At 45.7% G+C, this 22,488-nt stretch overlaps 1 protein-coding gene across 1 annotated transcript in view; it reads left to right on the forward strand.

The window, feature by feature from the left end:
* The window catches only part of ADAMTS9 (ADAM metallopeptidase with thrombospondin type 1 motif 9), a gene marked incomplete at its 3' end in the record, with an annotated part of 82,651 nt that overhangs the window by 12,017 nt on the left and 48,146 nt on the right, over positions 1-22,488 (forward strand). The window contains exons 4-15 of the mRNA XM_084269466.1: positions 2,705-2,991; positions 4,148-4,269; positions 4,646-4,686; positions 4,807-4,912; positions 6,836-6,982; positions 8,224-8,365; positions 8,578-8,682; positions 13,368-13,513; positions 20,198-20,379; positions 20,479-20,615; positions 21,223-21,340; positions 21,606-21,701. Of these exons, the coding sequence (XP_084125592.1) occupies positions 2,705-2,991; positions 4,148-4,269; positions 4,646-4,686; positions 4,807-4,912; positions 6,836-6,982; positions 8,224-8,365; positions 8,578-8,682; positions 13,368-13,513; positions 20,198-20,379; positions 20,479-20,615; positions 21,223-21,340; positions 21,606-21,701 (1,629 nt within the window). The remainder of the gene's footprint in view (positions 1-2,704; positions 2,992-4,147; positions 4,270-4,645; positions 4,687-4,806; positions 4,913-6,835; positions 6,983-8,223; positions 8,366-8,577; positions 8,683-13,367; positions 13,514-20,197; positions 20,380-20,478; positions 20,616-21,222; positions 21,341-21,605; positions 21,702-22,488) is intronic.

A 22,488-nucleotide genomic window follows, 5' to 3' on the forward strand; every position in this document is an offset into this window, starting at 1 on the left:
GTGTTCATTGTAACAGAGCAAGTGGAATATCGGCAGCATCGGGCACAAGGAGTACTGGCAGTCCCTGTACACAGCTCCCATAATCACTGGTTTTATGGATGAGTTGAGAGCGGTGTGCTGCCATTAGGGTTTAATTTTTTACAGGTGAATGTGCACCGTCTCTGAGGGTAGTTACACGTAAGAAAGATGAGTGAAGATAACAGTTCACTACTATCAAAGTTCAGGAGTGCCTTTCCATGCAATGCATCCCCCTCTGCTTGGTTTTACAGTAACTAGGCTGGTAAACATACTCGTAGGGGACTTGTGCAAATAGCGTGCTCTAAGTGTTGGAGGGGCTTCAGACCTGGGAAAAAATGGGTTGGCTTTTGAAGGGATGATGTGACCAGCTTGATTTGTGTGCTGGGCAGGGGAAGTACACTGATACTGTACCGACACGGTACTGACACTTGACAGTGTTAGGGTAATGACTGGACTCGATGATTTTAAAGGTCTTTTCCAACCTGTATGGTTCTATGAGGCTGTATCAGATCTCCCCAACAGAAGGAAGGTATTTTTTTCTCAGTGCTGGGTGTATGTGGCTGTGTTGGGCTCTCGTTCTACTGCGTGGTGGATCAGGTCAGGGCTCTAAACCAAACCTGGTGTTTCATGTGAATCTCTGGGGGTGTTGAGTGGTGGTTTTTAGTTTGGTTGTTAAACGAGTGACAGCACTAACTACATGATTTCAGTGCAAGCCTGGTGATTGTCAATTAATTTCTTTTAAAAGCCTCCTGTTTAACAAGTGTTTCTTCAAAGAATCCTTAGCATTTTACTCCCTTTTCCATCTGCCCTCCTTCCATGACGATGGACGGAGGAGAAGATGCCTGAGCCCTACGGTCGCCCTCCCTGGGGCTCTGTGGAGCCAGGGTGGTGGATGGTGCTGAGCTCTGCCTTCACACTGCAGACTTGCCCTCAGTCTTTCTCAAACCCTGTTGAGCATCTCCCCATCCTTAACATGTCTTTCCTTCAGCAGCTGCTTCTTTTGGAAGTTCTTTATTTAAAAGAGAAATTGAAATGAGTGGCTGCGGGTGCAGAGAGGAGGGGAACTGGGCTGAGGTTAGCACCTTCTCCTTGGTCCAGTGGTCTTCTCACCTTTAAGTTATTTGTATGCATAGTTGGCTTCCCATGCTGACTGGCACTGAGTGAGTCAGGATAATGTCACGGTTGCCCACGAAGCCGTGCCAGCATGAGAGCACATCCTTGCCAACACAAGGGCATTGATTAGTGCAGAGGAACTAGGGCAATCCAATTATAACTACAAATGCCATTGGCTTTCTCAAATTCTTACTGAAATAACTGCGGACTCTCTGCTGTATTAAGGTGGTCTGGACTGTATCAAGGAAGGGGAATTCACGTAGGACTTTGGTCATGCAGAGTAAACAGAATTTAATTCTTAAATACTCTGTTGCCTGGTCATACGTAAGGCAAAAAGGTAGCATTTCTCAGATGGGTAGGAGCTGGCCAACCCCCTTTGCTTTCTTTGATCTTAGAGAATGTATTTTATATTTGTTTTTTTGGAAATTATTACAAAATATCCTAAAAGGAAACTAAACAGGAAAAATAGCTGAGAAGTTTCCTATCATTTCAATCTTGTTTGAGCACTGAATATTCCTTTGTTCCCTAATATTATGCTTCCTCTAACCTACTCAGTGGGTCAGATAAGGAAATGTGATATTTTTCACCACCGTAACGAAATTAAACTAAAGCTACAAAGAGCGTGAGGGTTGTAGCCTGGAGTCTTAGATGAGTAGTTCAGATCTGGCTTTATATTAAATGCAGAATCAAACAGTCTCTCATGGAGGAATCACATTCAATTAGCTACTTCCTATGATGAACTGATTAAAAATTAAGTGGCATCAAATAAGACTGATTTTGCTCTTACATTTAAATAATGCTATAATTACATACTAATCAGATGGTAAATCTTAATTGTACATGTTCCATATGTTTTATTTGCCTGTTCTCCCCCTTCATTTTGTCGTCTTTGTATCAGCATGGAGTATATTTTCGGGCTGCTTTTATGTTTGGCCTAATTGAATATCAAAAGCAGTATATGTGAAACTTCCTGAATTCTATTCTTTAGCCAGTGGCAGCTGTGCTATTAGATGACCTTTACCATTCCCGTAGCACAGGGGGAATAAAGGGAGGGGGGGAATTGAAGCCCAGCCATGTTATTGTTAGAGACAGAAATAAATCATATATAATTGCTTCGCTATGAAGGCCAAATCCTGCCGTCCTTCATGCCTGAGTTAGAAATACAGGATTTGGACCTTTGTTTCCTGTGGTTTCCTGGCCACCTTGGACGTGCCCAGAATCCTCACGCTGCTGCTGCTATGGTGGCTAATTACCATCGCCGGGCTCACGTCACGTTAAACTGAACTGCAGGCCCGGCCTGGCCTTCCTGCGCGGGCAAGGAGAAAGCTCTGCTGCAGCAAAGCCGTTGCGTGAACGTCCGCCTTCAAATGCCATTGGCTTCCATAAAACAGTACTTTCAGACTTAAGTAGAGCCTTGGAGGTTAGACTACGTGGTGGGCTTCCACATAGTCCTCCTGTTTTAGTTAGCTGTTTGGAACAAGCATAAATGGGTGTTTTGACGTAGCATGCGTGTGGTATTAACTTCAGTCACTCCAGAATGTACCTTATGGCTTTGTCCGCTTTTTAATCGTAGATCATGAGCACAGTCACAAAAAGAACAAGCGGAAACACTGGAGAAGACAGTGGGCAGAAGGCAGCATATTGTCTGACGTGGAGATGTTGAAACACAGCCTGGAAGTGAATTCGTTCTCTGCGGATAGCAACAAGACTGGGAACATGAGTGAAAAGAAGAGCCACAAACGAACAAAGCGGTTTCTCTCCTACCCTCGGTTTGTAGAAGTGATGGTGGTGGCTGACAGCAGGATGGTTGCCTACCACGGAGCTAATCTACAGCACTATGTCTTAACGTTAATGTCAATAGTGAGTATTCAAATGGGGGGGAGTAGATTCACCCACGGACCGTTTTCCAGTGGTCACAGGGCACCCATTCTGCTCTGTTCTCATGCAGTACCCTCAGTTTGCCTCAGCCAGGCTTGGAGATAGTGCTGAGATTAGAGTGAAGCTTGGTAAAACCCGACTAGGGAGCACTGGTTGGAGTCTTCTTTCTTCCCAGAGCCATCACACTTCCTAGCCCTTCCCACATCCCTCCCTTCCAGCTTTCTGAACCCCAAGCAAGTAGCACAAGAAATATCACTGGCCCTTTAGTCCACATGCTGTACTCTTTATTTAAGTCTGTGTGACATAGCACCTGAATTAAAAGATACTGTGGGCACTGTGCCTTCCAAGGGCCTGATGGCTGTAGGTTATGCAGTTGCCTGACTTCCCTTGTTGTTGTGAGGAGAAGGAGCCTGTGGTCACCTAGATCTGTAGCATAGTGCTAGGGTTGGCTTTCCAGAATGAGGACAAGTGTTTTGGTAGCTGCTGGTACTAGGATGCAGTAGTGTAGTCCCTAGAAAAGCAGCTCTGTAGATGTGTAGTGACTGGAATTGTGTGTCTAGCATGTGTCAATGGAGGGATTTTCATCCTGTTCAGGGGTAGAAGTGCTGTGAATACATGGTCTAAAACTGTCTGTGTCAAAGTGAGGCACTTGAAGAAATAAGTTGCTTTTGACATCCTTGGTTGGTGGTCATTGTATCTCAGAGCAGAATCATCCTGTAATCTGGTGAAATGTGTGTTAAAGCACAAGGGAACATTGGGTTTCTGCGATAGCAGCAGGTTGGTTTGATTCTAAAATTGTGTTTCTGGCAGGAGGTCTCTCCAGGTGACACCAGAACACTGAGTGGGGAAAAGCTAAGTGGGAAAAACAGTTCCAAAGTGGAAAATGTGCACGTGCTGTCTTAATTGTTTGTTTCCTTGAACATTTGCAGTAATTCTGAATGCTTCTTTGTGAAACAGGTGGCCTCTATCTACAAAGACCCAAGCATTGGAAATTTAATTAATATCGTTATTGTGAAATTGGTTGTGATACATAATGAGCAGGTAAGAGAAGTGATTTTTCTTTTGTGTGACAGTGCCATTTGTAGTGAGCTTTGTGATGAATACCTAAAATACCTCCTTTGTGTGTGTTGCTTGTTAGGATGGTCCTGCAATATCTTACAATGCCCAGACAACATTAAAAAACTTCTGCCAATGGCAGCAATCCCAGAACCACCCTGAAGGAAGTCACCTTCAACACGATACAGCCGTGCTTGTTACCAGGTATGGTGAATATTCTCATGAGAACTGTAGCCAGTTGTGTGTCGGAGGCTGTAAGCATGTAATATATCCAGCTATGGGAAATGTCTGAGTTTTGTTGGGGGTGTAATGATAGGTGCAGTGGTGGGAGCAATGTAACTGTCAGCAGAATTGAGATAATGTGTCCACCATAGCAGCAGATGACTTTGAGAGGTTCAGGACTGCCTGAGGTCTGCTCATGGGTGATGAAAGTGGTTCAGGTTCTGACTGGATGATGTGGCAAACCAGCATGAGAAGGTCCAGTGGAGGACCAAGAATTGTTTTTGGATGTTATGACTGTGCTTGTACTTTATTCACTGCTGCATTGAATATTAATGTGTCAGGTCTGTTCTGCTTTCAGACAGGATATTTGTAGAGCGCACGACAAATGTGATACTCTGGGTAAGGAAAACCTTTTCTTTGTCTTTTAATAACTTTGTTTGTAGTGACAATGTTAGTCGCCTGTGCTGAACCATGGGCAACACTTCTTTTTCTATTATAAATGTCTTTGTTCTCTCCTAGGTCTGGCAGAGCTGGGCACAGTCTGTGACCCATACAGGAGCTGCTCAATTAGTGAAGATAACGGTCTGAGCACGGCTTTCACAATAGCACATGAACTTGGCCATGTGTATGTTTTATGTAAATACATTTACATTTAAATAGCCCAAGATTTATGCTAGCTAGGGCTTGCCAGCCAGGCGAGGACTTGATACCTGCTGAGCCTAATTATTTGAGAGTAGATAAATATACTGGGGTAGAAGATGAACCACCAAGAAAGATTAGGCTGTGGTGTGACTCTGGGAGGCAGCGGGATGCTCTGCAGTCTGTCTGAGAGGAGCAAAACCAGCAGATGCAAATTTTGGCAAGGATGAGTGAGAGGGCAGCACCTGAGCAAGGGAGGAAAGCTGACAAAACTTCCCTTACCACTGCATCTTCTCACACCTACATGCGAATGTCAGCAGGATGTGCCCCACCAGCCATGATGTCCTGACCAAGATGCTGGGACTAGCCAGGTTTTTGGCCATAGTTGGGAGATGCTGAGTGCCTCAGGGAGGACGAAGGCAAGGGGCATGGGAATGTCTCACCTGGCCTTTGAGACTGAAGTCTCCTCCTCAGCCTGCCACAGCTTGCCCCACCACCATGCAGGGTGCTACTGAAGACCCCACAGCAGCTGTGGGTGAGGGGAGGAATTTCCCCAGGGTGTCTGGCAGGTCATCAGGATGTCTTAAGTGAGCCAGACCCACCTGCTGAACTATTCCATGAAGGAAAATCTCATGCTACTGGACATCCCCAGAAGAGATACTATCACTCAAGATGCACCTCCTCCAATGAAAAATTCTTTTAATTGATTTTGACTCTTTTTGAGAGTAGTCATGAGAAAAATCATCTTGGGTCACATAGTTCTTTATTCCCCAGCTGCAGCTCCTGGGCAGCTTATTCAGTCCCCAGCCATCTCTCACGGGGTTTGCAGTGGAAGTCTGTAGGTGTGGGATGGATGAGTGCTTGGAAACAGATCTCTCATTGTTTTAAACTCCTTTTTTCTGCATGGAGAACAGATATGGCCTATTTTTAACCACAGCATTATTTGTTTAAATGAGATTTCCTGACGGAAAGTCCCCGAAGGTTTGACGTTCCCCACACCTAACCTGTGGCTAATTCCTTCGCTAATGCTGCCCCAGAGCTGCTGGAGGGGTTAGCGGTGCTCCTGAGGAGGAAATGCCTCTTTGCTCTTTTACAGGGAGCAGAGCGAAAAGGTGGTTCACTGGAGGTAATCTTAATGGGATATAAACTCCCCAGCCTTCGGACGCAGGATCACACCGGGTCATTTCCCCTTCTCCACTTCAAACAGCCAGGCACTTTAAGCCGTTCTGTCTCCGTTAGCGTATTTGCCGCATTCTTCAATATGTCATGTGCTGCGAACTTCGCGTGGGTTTCTGCTGATACTGATTCTTGGTGGCATTTTGTAAACCTGCCACAGAAAGTATAGGAGCCAAGTCTGTCCCTGGTGCAGCCCTATTTAGGCAACAGCATGTGGGATGAGCATGGCCCGAGGTATTCGGATGCGTTTGAGAACGTTTTGCAGCCAAACTAGGGTGCTGCTGATGTAGATGAGAGACTTTAGGCACTAGTGGTCGGTGGGCTCAAGTCATTCATCTTCAGGAGCTTGGATTTTTGGCTCTGTTCCCTTTTTACATCAGCTGAGAAGGAAAATGCAGCTGAAATGGCATCTTAGGCCAGGGTTCCTCCAGTACTTGTCTGGCTAAATTTATATATATATATATATATATATATATGTTTGTTTATATATATAGTGATGGTGCTGCATGACTTTTTGCAGGCAAGTTCCAGGAACCCAGTTTGAACAATGCTTGTTGACGTTTATCAATATGTGCATATCAATACTTTTGTTCTGTAATATGCATGAGTGGAGTATCTAGGGAAAATTCTTGGGTTTGCTTACGTTTAGTTCACCCTGTAGCTCTTGCTGTACTAAATACTTGGCAGTTGCCACTTAACTGATGGTGCTTTTTTGCCTCTGTGTTTCTCTTAGATTTAACATGCCACACGATGACAATCATAAGTGTAAAGAAGATGGAGGTAAAAATCAACAGCATGTCATGGCACCAACACTGAACTTCTACACCAATCCCTGGATGTGGTCAAAATGCAGCAGGAAATACATCACTGAATTTCTGGAGTAAGGCCTTGCAAATGCATGTGTTCAGCTGGTTTTATACATGCGTGCATCCCATGGTTCGTTGGTTAATCTGAAATCCTAGCGTTGGGAGGAAATTGGAGGGATTTGTGTGTGCATGCATCCTTTACGTAGAGCAGGAATGCACCCCTGGCATCCAGTCCCTGCCAGTTCGTCCTCGTGATAAGCTGGCAAGGACCAGCCTCTCTATGGGAAAGAATAAGTCTTCCCCCATGGATATTGCTTTTAAGGAATGTGTGTTCTCCTTGAACCTGAAGAGTGAGTTTTCCAAGCCCTGTGGCCCAGATACAGAGCTGTATTTTAGGAGGCAGATTGAATCTTTCTGCTCTGCAGGTCAAGATAAAGCTCTGGCGCTGGTCCATGCTGGGAGCACTGTTCCAGGAGCCTGTGGGTCAGTTTGGTGCGCAGCGATCACCCACTTTGCCATGATGCCTTTCCACATGCTGTGATAGGGTGTGGAACATGATGGTGTCCTGGCAAATCCAGGAGTGTGGTCCCTTGGGCAGTTGTCATGGTTTAACCCCAGCCAGTAACTAGGCCGTGTGCAGCCTCTTGCTCACCCCTCCTTCCTCAAGGGCATTGGGAGGAGAATGAAAAAACCCAAAAATTGTGGGTTGAGATAAGGACCATTTAATAGGATAACAAAGGACGATTACGATGGTGACGCTGCTGCTGATTATTATTATTAAACAGTGATGCACAAATGCAATCATTCACCACATGCAGAGGAAAAACAACCAGCTGTCCAGTCTGTTGCTGAGCAGTGATCCCAGCTAGCTTCCTTGACTTAGTGTAGACACCACAACTGCCTGGCAGCAACTAAAACCACCAGTGTGTTATCAACATTATTTTCATACTAAATCCAAAACACAGCACTATATCAGCTGGTAGAAAGAGAATGAATTCTTATCTCAGCCAAAACTAGGATGGGTGGTGTTCTGCTAATCAATTATTTTATTTTTTTTTCCTAATTACCCACCAGTGCTTGCTGAGCAACTAAATGCAGGTCATGCATACTCAGAAATGCTTTGCCAGGGTGCTTGACAGTTGTTAGCACAGCACAGAGGTGGTGGTGAATGGGTAGCACAGCCTCCTGTCTTCCTGTGCTTGTTAAATATGGCAAGTGTGGTGCATGGCAGCCCTAAATCTGTCTGGGGTAAACACCATGGGGTTCTAGTCTTGTCACCTCCTGTTTAACACCAGTTTTCTACTTTGTGTTGTAGTACTGGTTATGGGGAGTGTTTGCTTGATGAACCTTCATCAAGAACTTACACCTTGCCTCAGCAGCTCCCGGGCCTGATTTATGATGTCAACAAACAATGTGAGTTAATTTTTGGACCCGGATCTCAAGTCTGCCCGTACATGGTAAGTGAAATTCCTCTCCTTGGTTTTCTCCTGCCAGAGCACAATAAGGACTCCTTGGGTTGGATGAAGGGGAAGCTCGCAAGCCATGAGATTGCAAAGCTTGTGAGTTAGTGTTAAATCCTAGGGGGATAATTTCATAAAGGATCATCTATCTGGTGAGGTGTGTGGCCTGTATTTATTTAATATTTTTGTCTTTTCAATAACTCAAGCAGATGCAGTGTCGGCGACTCTGGTGTATTAACATCGACGGTGCACACAAGGGATGCCGTACCCAGCACACACCTTGGGCCGATGGGACAGAATGTGAGCCTGGAAAGGTCTGTAATACCTGGTGGTTTATGCCTTGTAGCTGGATTTCCCAGGTCTCAGCTTAAGTATATCGGTCAAAATTATCCTCATCCGGTGGCCAGTTGTATGAAGCACAGATGCTGACTGCAAGGGTGGAAGCCCAGAGCCCGTCTGTGTGTTTCAAGCTTGGTTTGCATGGGTCAGCTCTACCCTAGATACCATGATTAAAACCTATTGCTGTGGGATAACATTCTTTAAAGCAGCTATCCTTCAGAAGAGCTTACATTTTTTTTAATTAATGCCCTTAAGTGAACTGTCAAGCAAACATTTTTGCAAAGCTTCCCTGGGCTTTTATTAGAAATTTCCTCTGTGATGTGAGCAATTAGTAATTTTCTGTAACATGAACTTGCCAACTGGCTTCTCATCTCAACAACTTCAGAGTAAAGTATAGAACTGGTTGACGTTTTCTGTATGGAAAGCTTTTGGCATTAACTCATAGAAATTTGCAATTTCCATATGCAGCGTTTGTTTCCAGCCAGCATTGGGATTTCTAGAATAAGTATTTCGTTTTCAGTTGTCCAGATCTGGAAAAAAATAGTTGAGAGGATTTTTCTTTTGTTGAGATACTGAAGCTTTTGAAGACACATGCTAACTAGTTTTCATCATTTGTGTCTGCACAAAAATAATCTCCATCTGGGTCTAGTAAAAGAGGTGTGATGTTACTCTGCAAGGTATAGCTTAAAAATCTGCTTTTCTGGCTATTAATGATCAACAGTTAAAAGTTTTCTTTAGAAAGCATCAGCATTGTAATTTGTAGTCTTTCAAATGTATTTTCATAAAAATATCTGGATGTTATTTTAGATACCATTTTCCATACAGGCTTTGGATCTACTTGGTAATTTATCTTCAGTTGTCTGTGTCTGAAAAGTCAGTTGTCCAATGACACTTGACAGATGTCCTTCAAGACAATGGGCGTAATGTGTCAATTTGCCTTCCTTTCTTAGGGGAAAGCACAGTCCACACGCTTGTTTTTAGTGTTGAGAATGTTTGTTAGGGATGTGGTTTGAAAACTAATTCCTGTAGTACTCCTTGGAGCCAGTGGTGCACCAAATTTAATGTTTTTATATAAAATCCCCACCTTTATTGGATGCTCAGCATGAACCTTAGGCATCTGTGGAGTCCCTGTGACTTGAGACATTGTGTCTTCAACTTCTCCGTTGGTGAGCCTGAGGCCTGCTCACTGCTGGAAGCTCAGAGATAACTATTTTCTTGACATGCCAAAAATCTGGGCTGCAATTTTGTTTCGACAACCCTGCTGTTACCCTTGGATATGACCAGAGCGACGCACAAACAACTGCAAGTGAGCAGATTAGCACCTCCTCAGACTCACCCTGTGTTAGCCGAGAGGCGGTCTCCAGCCGCAGAGCTCTCGAGAACAACTGTGTAAGCAAAAACATTTCAATCCACAAATTTAGACAATTTGACAGGTTTAGACAAATTGGACAAGTGTGACCTGAACCTCTCAGCTGAGAGCAGATGGGCTCTTCAGAAAAGCTAATGCAGTCCGCTTGCGTTCAGGCATTTGGAGGGTATTCTGAAAGAAACGCTTTATGGAGTAATTCTTCTATCTGTCTATTGGTCTGATTCAAGCTTAAGGTTTGGATCATCATAAACTCACTCCTCCTCAGTGTCTGCTTGGGCTTGTGAAGTGCTGAGGTGCGAGTCTGGAGTGCTTTTCTTTGGAATAAATCACTGGTTTGGTACTCCGCTGTGGCCAGGAGCCCCATCAAACTGCTACTTGCTGACTAATGCCTTGTCTCAAGTCTGTAGGGTCAAAACCTGTGATATATGGCTTGGCAGATGGAGAAAAATACCGTGCCATTTTTGATGGTGATACCTTTGGAAATGAGAGAGCCTTGAATAACTAAGGAAAACCTAGCTAAAACTGCTGGGGCGTGTATTTAACTGAGCTCTAAATTTATTCTTAAATCAAGGACATTAAAACAACATGGGAGCATTAGCTTATGCATATTTTGCACGTGAGGACACTGAATTTGATACTGCTAAATCAAGTAATGAGCTGAGCCCGGAGTTTGGCCTTTGCTGGGTAAGCACCAGTTGTGATGGTTTACAGTGCTTCGCAGCACCAGTGCATCATCAGGCAGAGATAAATCACTGAAAGAATATAAAGAGGGTCGTAAACTTGGGCCTCTCTCTCTCTTGTGGCTTTCAGGGTTGTGTAAAGAATGGTGAAAAAAAAGAGTAGATGAATAAGTAATCATTTCTGTCTCCTGCCGTATGGCAGCAGGTAGCGTGTATACGTTATGCATGCGTGAAGCTTCACAGCACTTGCCTGCCCCCTGCTAATCTATTCAGTCAAAGTCAGCCCGAGGAAGGGAGCTGGATTTGGTGAATTATCTGGGACTCCAGTGGCAAGACAAAGGAAAGGAAAGTCTGTTGTGTCTCCCATCCCTGCCGCTGCTCTCCTGCTCAGCCGTGTGTTTAAGTTATTTTGAATTTGCTCCGGACAAAATCTCTTTTATTCTCTCTGTCCTCTGATCTGTATGCTCCTAGGGAAGAGAACCCTGGCAGGCTTTTTAGCTTTTTTGTTGTAACTCAAGATAGAAATTATTTTTAAAATACAACAGGCACAAAGGTTGCACAGCCAGACTATTCGGTGTGGTTCCAAGAAACACCATTGCGTTTCCATAAGATAATCTTGCTGATTATTTAAAACAGCTGCTCTTTTTTTTTTCCTTTTCTTTTCCCCCTTTGATTTACCATCAACTCCAAACCCCAATTTTTAATAAAATCAAGGGATGTAGGTGATTTCCTGGTTAATTCTCAACCATCGTATGGGAGACATATAGGTCACGTCACGGTCTGTTAGCTGTGTACATTCACAAGTCAGCTATTTAGTCATCTTCTCTGGGTCAGTGGTGCCAGGCGTGACTGTAGTTATATATTTAGCTGTGAGCGTCAACATTGCTGTGAGAAACTCTCCATCGGGACAGCAACGCTGGATTGGTGTCATGTATTTTTGTACACTGATGATAGCTGTCGGACCTCTTTGGCCCTGCCCAGCACTGGCATAGGGTTCCCCATCCTGCAGTTTTTTCAACTCTCTTAAGTGCCAGGGGGAGTTGCACATCATAAGTCCTTGTCCTGCAGCACAGAACCAGCCATTTCAGCTTATTTTATTCCCATCCTTTATCATAGCTGATATTTTTCGGTCTGTTTCCATCTGGGGAATCAAAGCTTCAGATGAAAACAAATCCAGGGCATGCCATAGCCTAGAGACTGTGCTTGTCTCTGAGCAAACACCACATTTAGGGACCAAGCCTCCAAGGTGTTCAGCTGATCGGCAAACAGTGCCCCAAATGGACCTGATGTCAGCCTTCTCCATTGGCAGAGCAATGGGACGAGCTGGCTATCGTGGGCAAAAGGTGTTAAACAAGCTGCAGAGCCAGTGGCCTCTGAGCACAACCCCTGTAACAGCTTGATTTGGCTCTGATTTCCTACCTCGCTTTCTTCAAGGTGGTTCATAAGGATGTCTAAAAGGGGGGATGAGTTCTTGGTGTGTCTTCATACAATCTGGTCTCACTATCAGTGAAAGGGCTGGAAAAATACAGCACATCAGTGAACTGAACCCCGTTGCCATAAGAATCGTCAGGTGTTTCCCTGCCTGAACAGCATCTGGTAGAGAAAAATATTTTAAGGGAATATTTTAATGATGCACTACATGTTTTCTACTCTATGTCTGTAACCTCTTCTAATTTGTGAGCAATCAGCAATGTTTGGGCTTTCTATAATTGCAAAGATTTAGGCATCCGCCAGCAGGTGAGTGTATCTGTAGGTTTAAATTTGCTTTAGCAAGCGCTGTTCAGTGCGGGAAGCTCCACTCTTGTGGGTCCTGGGGGCACTTTTCCATCCACGCTGGTGGGGCCAGAAGGTGATTTGTCCCTAGATCTCACCTTCCCAGAAGTTTGTGTAGTCAAACTAGCACATGTACTCCAAAGGGACACAATTTACACCATAAAAATGGAGGATGGGAACTTGACAAGATAACTCAAATCTGTTTTCTAAACAAAAGGAAAAAAAGAGTTACAGCTGGAAAACAAAAGTATAGTCCAGGCCTTGGCAAATCCCGTGTTATGGCTGAGTGGGAAAAAAAATTCTTTGGACTGAGGAATTAATTTTTCTGTGTTATTTGCCCTTTGGGTTTGGAAGTTTTCTTTCCCTCTGTTCCTGGGCTTTGTACAGCTGTGGGGAGGTTGGATTTTTCCCTGGTTTTTTTTTTTTTTCCCTTCTGTCTGTCTCCTCCCGTGACACAGTGTGGTTCCTGCTGCTCTCCAGGAAATCAGATAAGCAGCTTTTTTGAGAAATCAGTGCCCGAGCCCTGCCGTGCTGTTCGGCTCCAGTAAACAGGGAATATTCAGTGTTGTCCCCAATCTTCTTTCCATAAACCATTCCCGTGCACTCTGCAGCTTGCCTTCACTTGTTCCTTTAAGGGTTTGGAGAGGAAAAAAAATATGGGGGGGTAACAGACAAAAAAAAATAAAGGTTGAATTTTATCTCATCACAAAATTTTTGCTGCATTTTGTGAGTGGTCAGGAAATAAGCACGAGCCTGGGCATCCAGGCTGGTCGCTGGTGGTCAGCTTGTAAGGGAAAAGCAATGCAAACCCACCTTTCCTGTCTCTCTCCATGCGCAGCACTGCCGGTTTGGGATGTGTGTGCCAAAGGAGCGAGAGGCACCGGTGATAGATGGAGCATGGGGGACGTGGAGCCCTTTTGGGACCTGCTCGAGGACCTGCGGCGGCGGCATAAAGACGGCGATACGAGAGTGCAACAGGCCTGAGTAAGTGGATGGAGGGGAAACGCTGGTGGGGGAAATGGGGAAGAGCAGCTGGGTTGCCCAAATGGGCTGAAATCCCCTTTGGCTGCACCCAGCCCATGTGTGCTTTGGGGACCTGTGGCTTTGCTGTGGAGATGGGTGGCTTTGCCTGGCGTGGGTGAGCCAGCACGGGAACCCAGGAGGAGCTCATTGCAGGTTTGGTGTGTGGATAAAGAGCACTCAAAAGGGTTCCATTCAATGGAGAGAGAAAGAAAAAGCTGTTATCTGTGTGGGATTATTGCCCCCTGTTTTCATGGGGAGGCTTAGCTGGGGTGCCCCTTCCAAAGGTGTTTCTCTTCCTTCAGAGCTGTGGATCAGAGAGGAGAGAGAAGGGAAGGAGCCATGATCTTACCAATTTTTCACCGTTTTGCCCCTGCTTTGGCTGCTTTTGCAGCTGCTCCTAGAGATTTATTATGCTGATTTCTACCATTTTATTCCTGCTTCGTCTGGTTTTGCCGCTTCTGGCTGCTTTTGCAGCCAATCCTTTATACAGTTGCATGTCAGCTGGTGCAGACTAGCCAAACCTCAGTAGAAATCTGTGCCGCATTAAAAAGTGGCCCTCAAAAATGTTTGCCATCAGCCTGGAATGCAAAATCTTGCACCCTTTGAAATGGCAGGGAATTTTGCCGTGGGCTTCAGTGGGACAAATGTGTGGCTGGCAAAATATTAGTAATAGGTTGAGCAACTGGTATGAAAACAGCCTGTCTACATAAATTGTGAACTGTACTGGTTTCTGTTTAACTGCCTCCTTTCAGCACTCGAGAGCAACAAGGGGTGGACAAGATGCTTTCCAGGCTCTAGTTTGGGACTGTGACATGGAGAGGGAGTCTGCAGAGCTCATTAGACCAAGGGGGTCTTAAAAAGTTTTAGCAGGATCATTCTGCTTTCTTGTCACTGGCACCGGACATCTTATTGCCAAGGAAATTGCCGTTAGTGATGCACCAGTGACAGTTTCATCACCAGTAATGGGAGAAGGGAGAGCAGCACCAGTGGTGGAGCGATGGGAGAGGCTGGCTCAGCACAGCAGGGAAAGTGTCAAAAGAGGAAGGATTGAGGCTAAGGGAGTTCGACACCAGCATGTTAATTAAAATGATGCTGAGAAACATGAGTGCAAGAGTTCTCATCTCACTGCTGAGTCAGCACATGCTGTATGGTCTTCCAGTAGCCATGGAGACACAAAAGTAAAATATCTTTCCTCACACAAAAATAGCTATGCTGCTGAACCTTTGGGTGCTGTCAGTGAGAAGTATTCCCATCTTCTGGAGAGGCATCTGTTTGGACTGATAGCTTTTTGTGATAGAAAATCTCCTTTATCCTAAAGGTTAGTCGAGGGATTTTAAATTCCATCTTCTCTTACAGCTTGTGTTTTGTATCGTGGTGTTTCATGAGGTGTATTGCTTGGGCTGGGATTTGCAAAAGCACCTAAATACGCTCGGCACCAAGCTGCCTGTGAAATCCCCTGAATTTATCACTAACTGGCTATTTTCCAGGCCCCCTTTCAAAAGCCATGTAGCTAGTGCTGGCCTCTTCTCCAACCCCTCGTGAAGTTCTCCGCAGGGACTCATCTGTCCTAGCACTGTCCACAGAGCTTTACGCTGACTCTTGTTTTGTCCTCGCAATTTGATGATGCAGCATGGGCTCCCATCATCTGCTTCCTCATTATTTTTGGGCTGCTGAGATGATGCAAGTGGATGAGACGCTGCTGGGTACTCTCTTGCCTTTCCCACTTTTCAAAGTACTTCTCTGTTGTAGAAGACAGCAAAACCAACCCACATACCTTGAGTAACATCTGACATAGTTATCCCCAGGTCTTTCCTATTCAAAGATGGTTTAGCTTGTTTAAGATTATTTTTGCGTGTGTGAAGATCTGGGGTGGTGTCTTGCATGCCAGTAAAATACTGTGTTAAATCTGGCATTGAAAACGAACACACACCCACCGTCACAGCACAGAAAGTAAGGCTGCAGCTCCTGCCCCTGTAATGTGCTCTGACGTGTATGTGGATGAGTATTTTGCAGGGCTGCAGGAAGCTGTAAGCCTCTGAAATGACAGCAGACTGTGTTTTTGACATACGCTGAAGGAATGGATTAGCTAACCAGACCAGATCCTTCCCGCTGAGATTGCCCACTTGGGAATTTGAGGCTGGCTGGTACAGACAAAGCCCCCAGCTGCAGTGCATCACGTAAAAGGTCTGTGGTGCGAGTCCTGGTTTTCAAAGCAAGGCATAGCTGCACAGCTATGGGGAAAAGGCTTATTTCAGGAGATGCCAATACCAGAAGCCCTGTTTTCAGGAATGGCTTTCTGGATGGCGAGGTATTATCTCGATGTGAGTCTGATCACGTCTCTGTTTTAGTCCATCACAAAGGTATCCACCTGTGCTGAAAGCTGTCTGAGCTTGACATGTAAACACATCTATAGATAACTGTGCTGGCCACTGGCAGCACATAAACCAGCTCCCAGTCCCAGGCCCTGCTGGGGTGCTGTGAAGGAGATCTCAAATTCATCTCTGCATGCTAGAGCTTCAGTGATTTTTGCATGAGCGCAGACACATAGGCAGACATGCAGATGAACAGATGTACCCCATAGTTAATTCTCCAGGGGCCTGTTGATTCTCCCATGGCAGCCTGAGTGCCCCTGGAACAACAGCATGGGGCTGAGCAGATGCAAAGCATTTCCAGAACCACACTTCTTGGAGAGGTGCCTCTACCTGGTGCTCCTGCACCACTGAGGTTTGGGTGCTGCCTTAAGCTTTGCAAGAGAAAATGGATCAGGGTGAGAAAACTGCTCAGGGTTAGTAATGGCAGAGGATGTGTTAAGCTTTGTGTATTCAAGACCTGTTGGGATGGGAGTGAGGACAAGACTCTGTCCCCAGGTCTGTCTGCTGTGTCCTGAGGGTTTCTGATGTGCTGGGAGGAATGCAGTGGAGCAGGGACATGTGCAGGAGCTGGTGTGGGAATTATGCTGGGTTCAAAGTGGATCCACACCAGCCATTAGTTGATCAAATAGATGATCCAGAGAGCAGGGACATTGAGAAGGGACACAGAGGTTTCTACCCACTGCATTCCCTTCTGTCTCTGTGCTACATCATTGATGAATATCCTTAAAAATATACTACATAGTGTGAAGTATCCCATATTTCTTTGTGACACTGAAAATCGATGTTACGCGAGGCTGACTTACATCCCAGGGTCAGCTCTTTGTGTTTACTCAGACTCCGTGAAAAACAACGCTGGTTTAAAAACACCCTAAAACTGTCAGGGAGGTTTGGGGCTGTTTTGAAATGTCAGAAGTGTGAGTGTGCTTCAGCCCCAGCCGCTGGCTGCGGGGAGATTTACTGCTGCAGTTACGAAGCTGACAGTTTGCAGCACGATGGCGAGTTTGGAGTCTGTGGTGTGTCCGTGTGTTCAATGTTATCTCAATCTCATGGGTCCTGTGGAGAGAAAAGGAAACTATGCAGTACTTGGGACCTTTGGATACCCTTAAAAACAAAAAAGCTCCTGCACGCTCTTCTTAACTAACAATATTTAAAAGTCTTACTTTAATTAAATGGATTTATAGTGGAAGCAATGTGATAAAACTGCTGTAATTGCTTTTTTTTATTATTATTCAAAGAATGCTTTGCTAGACATTTGTGTAATTTGGAGCCTTTGTCAAACTGCAATGGTCCCACTGCGGTATAAATGCATTCAGAGTGAAAATGATGAATCCTGTTAACTCCCCCATGGATGATTTGGGCTCAGCAAGGTCTGGGCTGTGCTGCTGTCACAGCGAAGGATGTTTCCCTATGTGCTGTGAAGTGAGGTGGTCGAGATGTGCCTCTGTAGCTGGAAGGAGATAATGTGCCTGCATGGGAATAGTCTGCAGAAGGGCTCTGGTGATGGGACACCCCCAGAAATCACCGCTCTGCCTGTGAGGCAGGAGTCGTCCAGATGCATCCACAGGGACTGCTGTGCTGGGTTAGCTCTGGAGTGGTCCCAAGTGTAATCAGCTAAATTAATTCAAGTTGTTTGTCATACTGAGGTGGAGAATAGACCACACCGGATTTAGATTCGCTCCAGTAGGAACTGGCATAAAATAAGTCTGTAAAATGAAACCCACACTGGGCGCTGTGCGGTTGCTTGGGCTTTTTATCACTGCTACTTGCTTAATTGTGAGCACTGGAAACCTGCACAAGTGACACATGTTTAGTTTCCAGAAGGTGTGTGAGAGTCACCCTTTGAGCAGGTAGAGCTGCTGTTACCAGCTATGGCTCCGGGCTGTGCCTCAAGACAGATCATACCCCTCAGCGTTCAGGATGGGACTTGAGGGGGCTGCACATGGCACTGAGTATCTCAGCAAGGAGAGGATGCTGGCAGGAGAAATCCCATGTGTGGAGCTGGTGGTGCTCTGCATCTTGCCCACGGCTGCTGGAGGAGACAACTCCTGCCAAACCTGTGAGCATCCCTCAGGTAGTGTTGGTGGGGTGGCGGGAAGTCTGCTTGCCCCTCCCTATTTTGCAGGTAGTCTTTAGGCAAGTACAAGCCCCTCTGTGTGCCTGTGGCTCCCTGTTTATCTCCCAGGATCTCTACTACCTGAATCACAAATGGTTTTCAAATGTTAGAGTGAAGAACTGTTTTTGTGGGAGAGCAAGCACTGCTGGGCTTCATAGGTGGCTGATGTGCCTGTGCTTCAAGAGGTGCTAAAAAAATCATGTTCAGCTGTAGGAACTGAATAATTCACTTGAGTAGAAGCCCTCATACATGTGCAGGGTTTTTCTGTCTCTTATGTTTGGAGATGCTGGCTGTGTGCAATGTGGAGGGTGTATGGTGGGCATCTCCATGCTGAGGGCAGGGGAAGTTCCAGTTTATCACTTGTCTGGTTCATGTTTCAGAAGGTCTCTGAGCATGAAAACCAGCTTCCTTCCTGAGGAAGGTGTGCTCTAGCAGCAGCCCTGGGGCACTGTCTGGCCCATCCTGAAGAAGCAGGAGGTGCAGGACCTCAGCACCTGGTGGGTCACGTCTGCTCCATACTCCTTGCTAGTGCAGGCACTTGTTCTGTTCAGAGGTTGGCTAGAAGATGTATGTTTAGTGATTATTTCGCAGCAGAAGCTGGAGCTGGGTACAGATACCATCTTGAGTTTTGAGGAACGGTGTCTGACTGTACATGCACCTCGGCACAACATGATCACAACACAGCAGCTCCAGCCACTCAGGATGCTCTCGCTGTCTGCCAACAACTCTGCAACACTGTTGAAGGGGGATGCTGGGGTTGACCAACCGGTGGAGGCTTTCCCATGCTGGTGGCTGTTAAATACATCCCTTGAGTTCTGGTCTTACTTGGTGGTTTTTTTTTCTTTGTAGATAGCTGCAGATTTTCCCAGGTTGACCCATGCCATCCAGATCACAGTATTGTTCCTTCTGTGACGTCAGGGCAAAGCAAAGCTTTGCTTTGGCAGGGGGGTTGGACCCTATGATCTCTTGAGGTCCCTTCCAACCCCTACAGTTCTGTGATTCTGTGGAAATGCTTGGGTGGTACTGCAGTTTTACTATGCATGTTAATGGTGGTAGCTTGTAGAAGCCTCCATTGTGTCCCCCAATTTCATTTGAAGTTTCAGGAGAGAGCAGCAGAGATGGTGGGGAGGGTTTTGGAACATTTAAAGCATGGCACATCTTTTTCTTTTTTTAATTCTTATTATTACAATTCATAAAAGGTTCCACATAGATTGGCATGTGACATCTTACCTAAGTTCCTAGAAGAAAGATCTGTTGAACACACAGGAAGTAGGATAGCTTGTATCCCTCACAGCATCACCATAGCTGAAAAAGAGTCCTCACCAGAACAGTGCCTTCTGCCGAGCTCCTCCGATGCCGTCCACATGCCACGACACTAGCTGGAATGGGAGAGGCTTTTTTCGGTCCCTGAAGTGAACTGTTACCTGGCAAAAGCTCCATCTACATACAAGAACAAAAATAGTTTTATGACTACAGCCCTGAATCTGGGAGATGGGAAATGCAGAATAACAATTCCTCCAAGGCTTATCCGCTGGCTTTGATGTGGCTTGGATGATATCACTCTCCCCAGTTTATACCAGAGTCATCCTACTATAAAATGGGGGTAAAGTATTTATTGGCCATCTTTGTTGCTTTCTGGAATACGTGGAGATAAAGTCCTTTAGAAGTGTCTAGCATCCCCATTTCTACCATTCTGGACTACAAATTCTGAAGAACGAAGTGCTGCTGGGCATTTCAGCCTCCACAGGGAAGCCCTTTCTCCTCTCTGTTGTGATGTTTAGTTACTTCCAATGCAGTAGATCGGATGCAAACACTGAGCCACCAAATCCATAGGATTGATGGGGTTGTGGAGGGATGATCCTGTATGGGATCCCTCGGCGTGCAACTAAATCTGTGATGAGGGAGGAAGGTGTTGTTTTTCCTCTATGGCTTCTCTCACTACAGCTGCATTCATCAGAGAGCAAATATTCCCTTTTTAGCATCGCATATATGGTCTTTTTTTACTAGACACCTGTATAAACTTCCCTGCTTCTGCCTAGGATGGTAATTAAAGACAGGCACAAAGACAGAGCCCGCAAAATGGTGCTGCAAATCCTGACCGCTGAACAGGTTGCAGAATTGGGATTGCATCTCATTTCCAGCCTGATCCTGTTTCTACAGGCCTAAAAACGGTGGGAAATACTGTGTGGGTCGTCGCATGAAGTTTAAATCCTGCAACACCGAACCATGCTCGAAGCTGAAGAAGGATTTCCGGGATGAGCAGTGCGCTGACTTCGATGGGAAGCACTTCAACATCAATGGGCTGCCCACGAACGTGCGCTGGGTTCCCAAATACAGCGGCAGTAAGTAGCGGGGTAGGGGGGGAGGGGAGATGCAGGTCCTGCCTAAGGCAGAGCGATGGCATTTGGATAACGTGCTTCTGTTTTTAATCCCTCCCCCAGTCCTGATGAAGGATCGGTGCAAGTTGTTCTGCCGAGTGGCGGGAAATACAGCGTATTACCAGCTGCGGGACCGTGTCATCGACGGGACGCCCTGCGGCCCCGACACGAATGACATCTGTGTGCAGGGCCTTTGTCGGGTAAACTTTTTCCCTTCCCTTCTCTGTAGCAAGGGTGATTGCAGTTTCACATGGCAGGCTGGCACTTCTGCACCTCGCTCCACCTGGCTGGTGGGGTGCCCTCTGTTCTGGGGGACCACCAGCAGCATCCCCAAGCTCCACGAGCCGCGGCTGAAGCTTGTGGCAACCTCCAGGTTCGCAGAAGAGGCACACGTGGAGGGTGGTTGTACATCTGCCCTCAGTTAGTGAGGGTTGTGGGGGTCTGAGCTTAATCCAAATGATGCTTCCTTTAGTGCTCGCTTCCAGTCAGACCCTTTACATTTCCATTCACAATTATTTTTCACACTTTCCTCCATGGGAACGAGGAACACTGGGAGTTTTCTGGAGCGAAGGCATTGCCTGGTGCAAACAGCAGTTCTGTTTCTTGCTTAGTTAAAAAACCCTTTTGTTTGAAAATGGGCTGGGACGGCCTCGCTGTAAATCAGCGGGGAAATGTGGGGAAGCAAAACAATTTGTCTCACGGCAGCCTTTTGCATACAAAGCCTTTGTGTGCCTTAATTGTGAGGTTTGTAAATGCTGTTCTAGGCTGTATTTGCTCAATCTAGTTTTCTCAATTTTTCTCTTAAAGCAAGCTGGATGCGATCATGTGCTGAATTCCAAAGCAAGGAGAGATAAATGTGGTGTTTGTGGTGGGGATAATTCTTCATGCAAAACTGTTGCGGGCACATTTAACACGGTGCATTATGGTAAGAATCTGTTGCTAAAAACTTTATAGTAAAAAATGTGGGTCTATAAAAGCTGTTACCACACTTAATCTACAAAAACACTCATGTAAAATGCAAAATCCTTCTAGCTATAGCATATTCTGTTTTGTAACTATTTATGCTATCCCTAAATGAAAAGTATTGGCTTGTGTAATGGGAGGTAATTTTGCTCGTTTCCCATCCCCCCCATAAAAAGCAAATGAGGAGTCTGTGTAATAGCCTCGACTTTCTATTAAATCTTCTCTAGGCTATAACGTTGTGGTCCGCATCCCGGCTGGTGCAACTAATATTGATGTGCGTCAGCACAGTTACTCAGGGAAGCCAGAGGATGACAACTACCTGGGTGAGTTGTAGGTCTTGTTGCAGTCCAGGACTCTGCTTTACTGTCTGGTTGTGGTGATATGTCTACTGGCTGCTCTCTGCTAGGCAGGATGAAGAATTCATTGGAGGGAGATATTTTCTTATCAAGAGTTTATCTCTTATGTCTAGCAAGCATTCAGCCTTATCTTACTGCACCTTTTGTTTGTGCTGTCCTTGATACAAAGTTTGGGAGGCTCTTAGAATGCAAGAATTATCCCCTTAGTCCTTTCCAGCCCCAGAGATACCATGTCGAGCCCAGGCTGTGGGTGGGAGCTGAGGCACTAAGCTGAGAACCAGGCAGGCTTCTGAGTTCTGCTGAAGTCTCCTCAGTATGACTTAACACATCACTGCTGTCACCATGCCTTGGCTGGAGAGTAAATATCCCATACCCTCAAAGACCTGTGTGCAAGTAAATCCAAAGAGAAATTATTTTCTATTGCCTTGAGAATAATAATTCTCATTTCACTCAGACTGAGCTCTTCTTGTCCCTGCCTGACAGTGATACCTAACTGTAATGAAATACCTTGTGCCAAAGATTTTGGTTTGTTTTAAATGTAACAAGAACTTGGCCTTTGGCTGCTGGACATTCATAGTCACTGTCTAATCTGTGGGTATGTCTCCAGAGCCAGATGAAAATGTTAGACCAGTCTGCTGCCTGAACATACGCTTTTAGCATGGCTGTGTGTCTCTCTTCCATCATGCTGATCATTAATTCACCCCTTAAAGAGTTCTGTTTGGTTCTGATAGCAGAGATAGCACAACTGATGTTA

The sequence above is a fragment of the Gallinula chloropus genome, assembly GCF_964237585.1.
Source record: "Gallinula chloropus genome assembly, chromosome: 12".
In the NCBI taxonomy this organism is placed as follows: Eukaryota; Metazoa; Chordata; class Aves; order Gruiformes; family Rallidae; genus Gallinula; species Gallinula chloropus.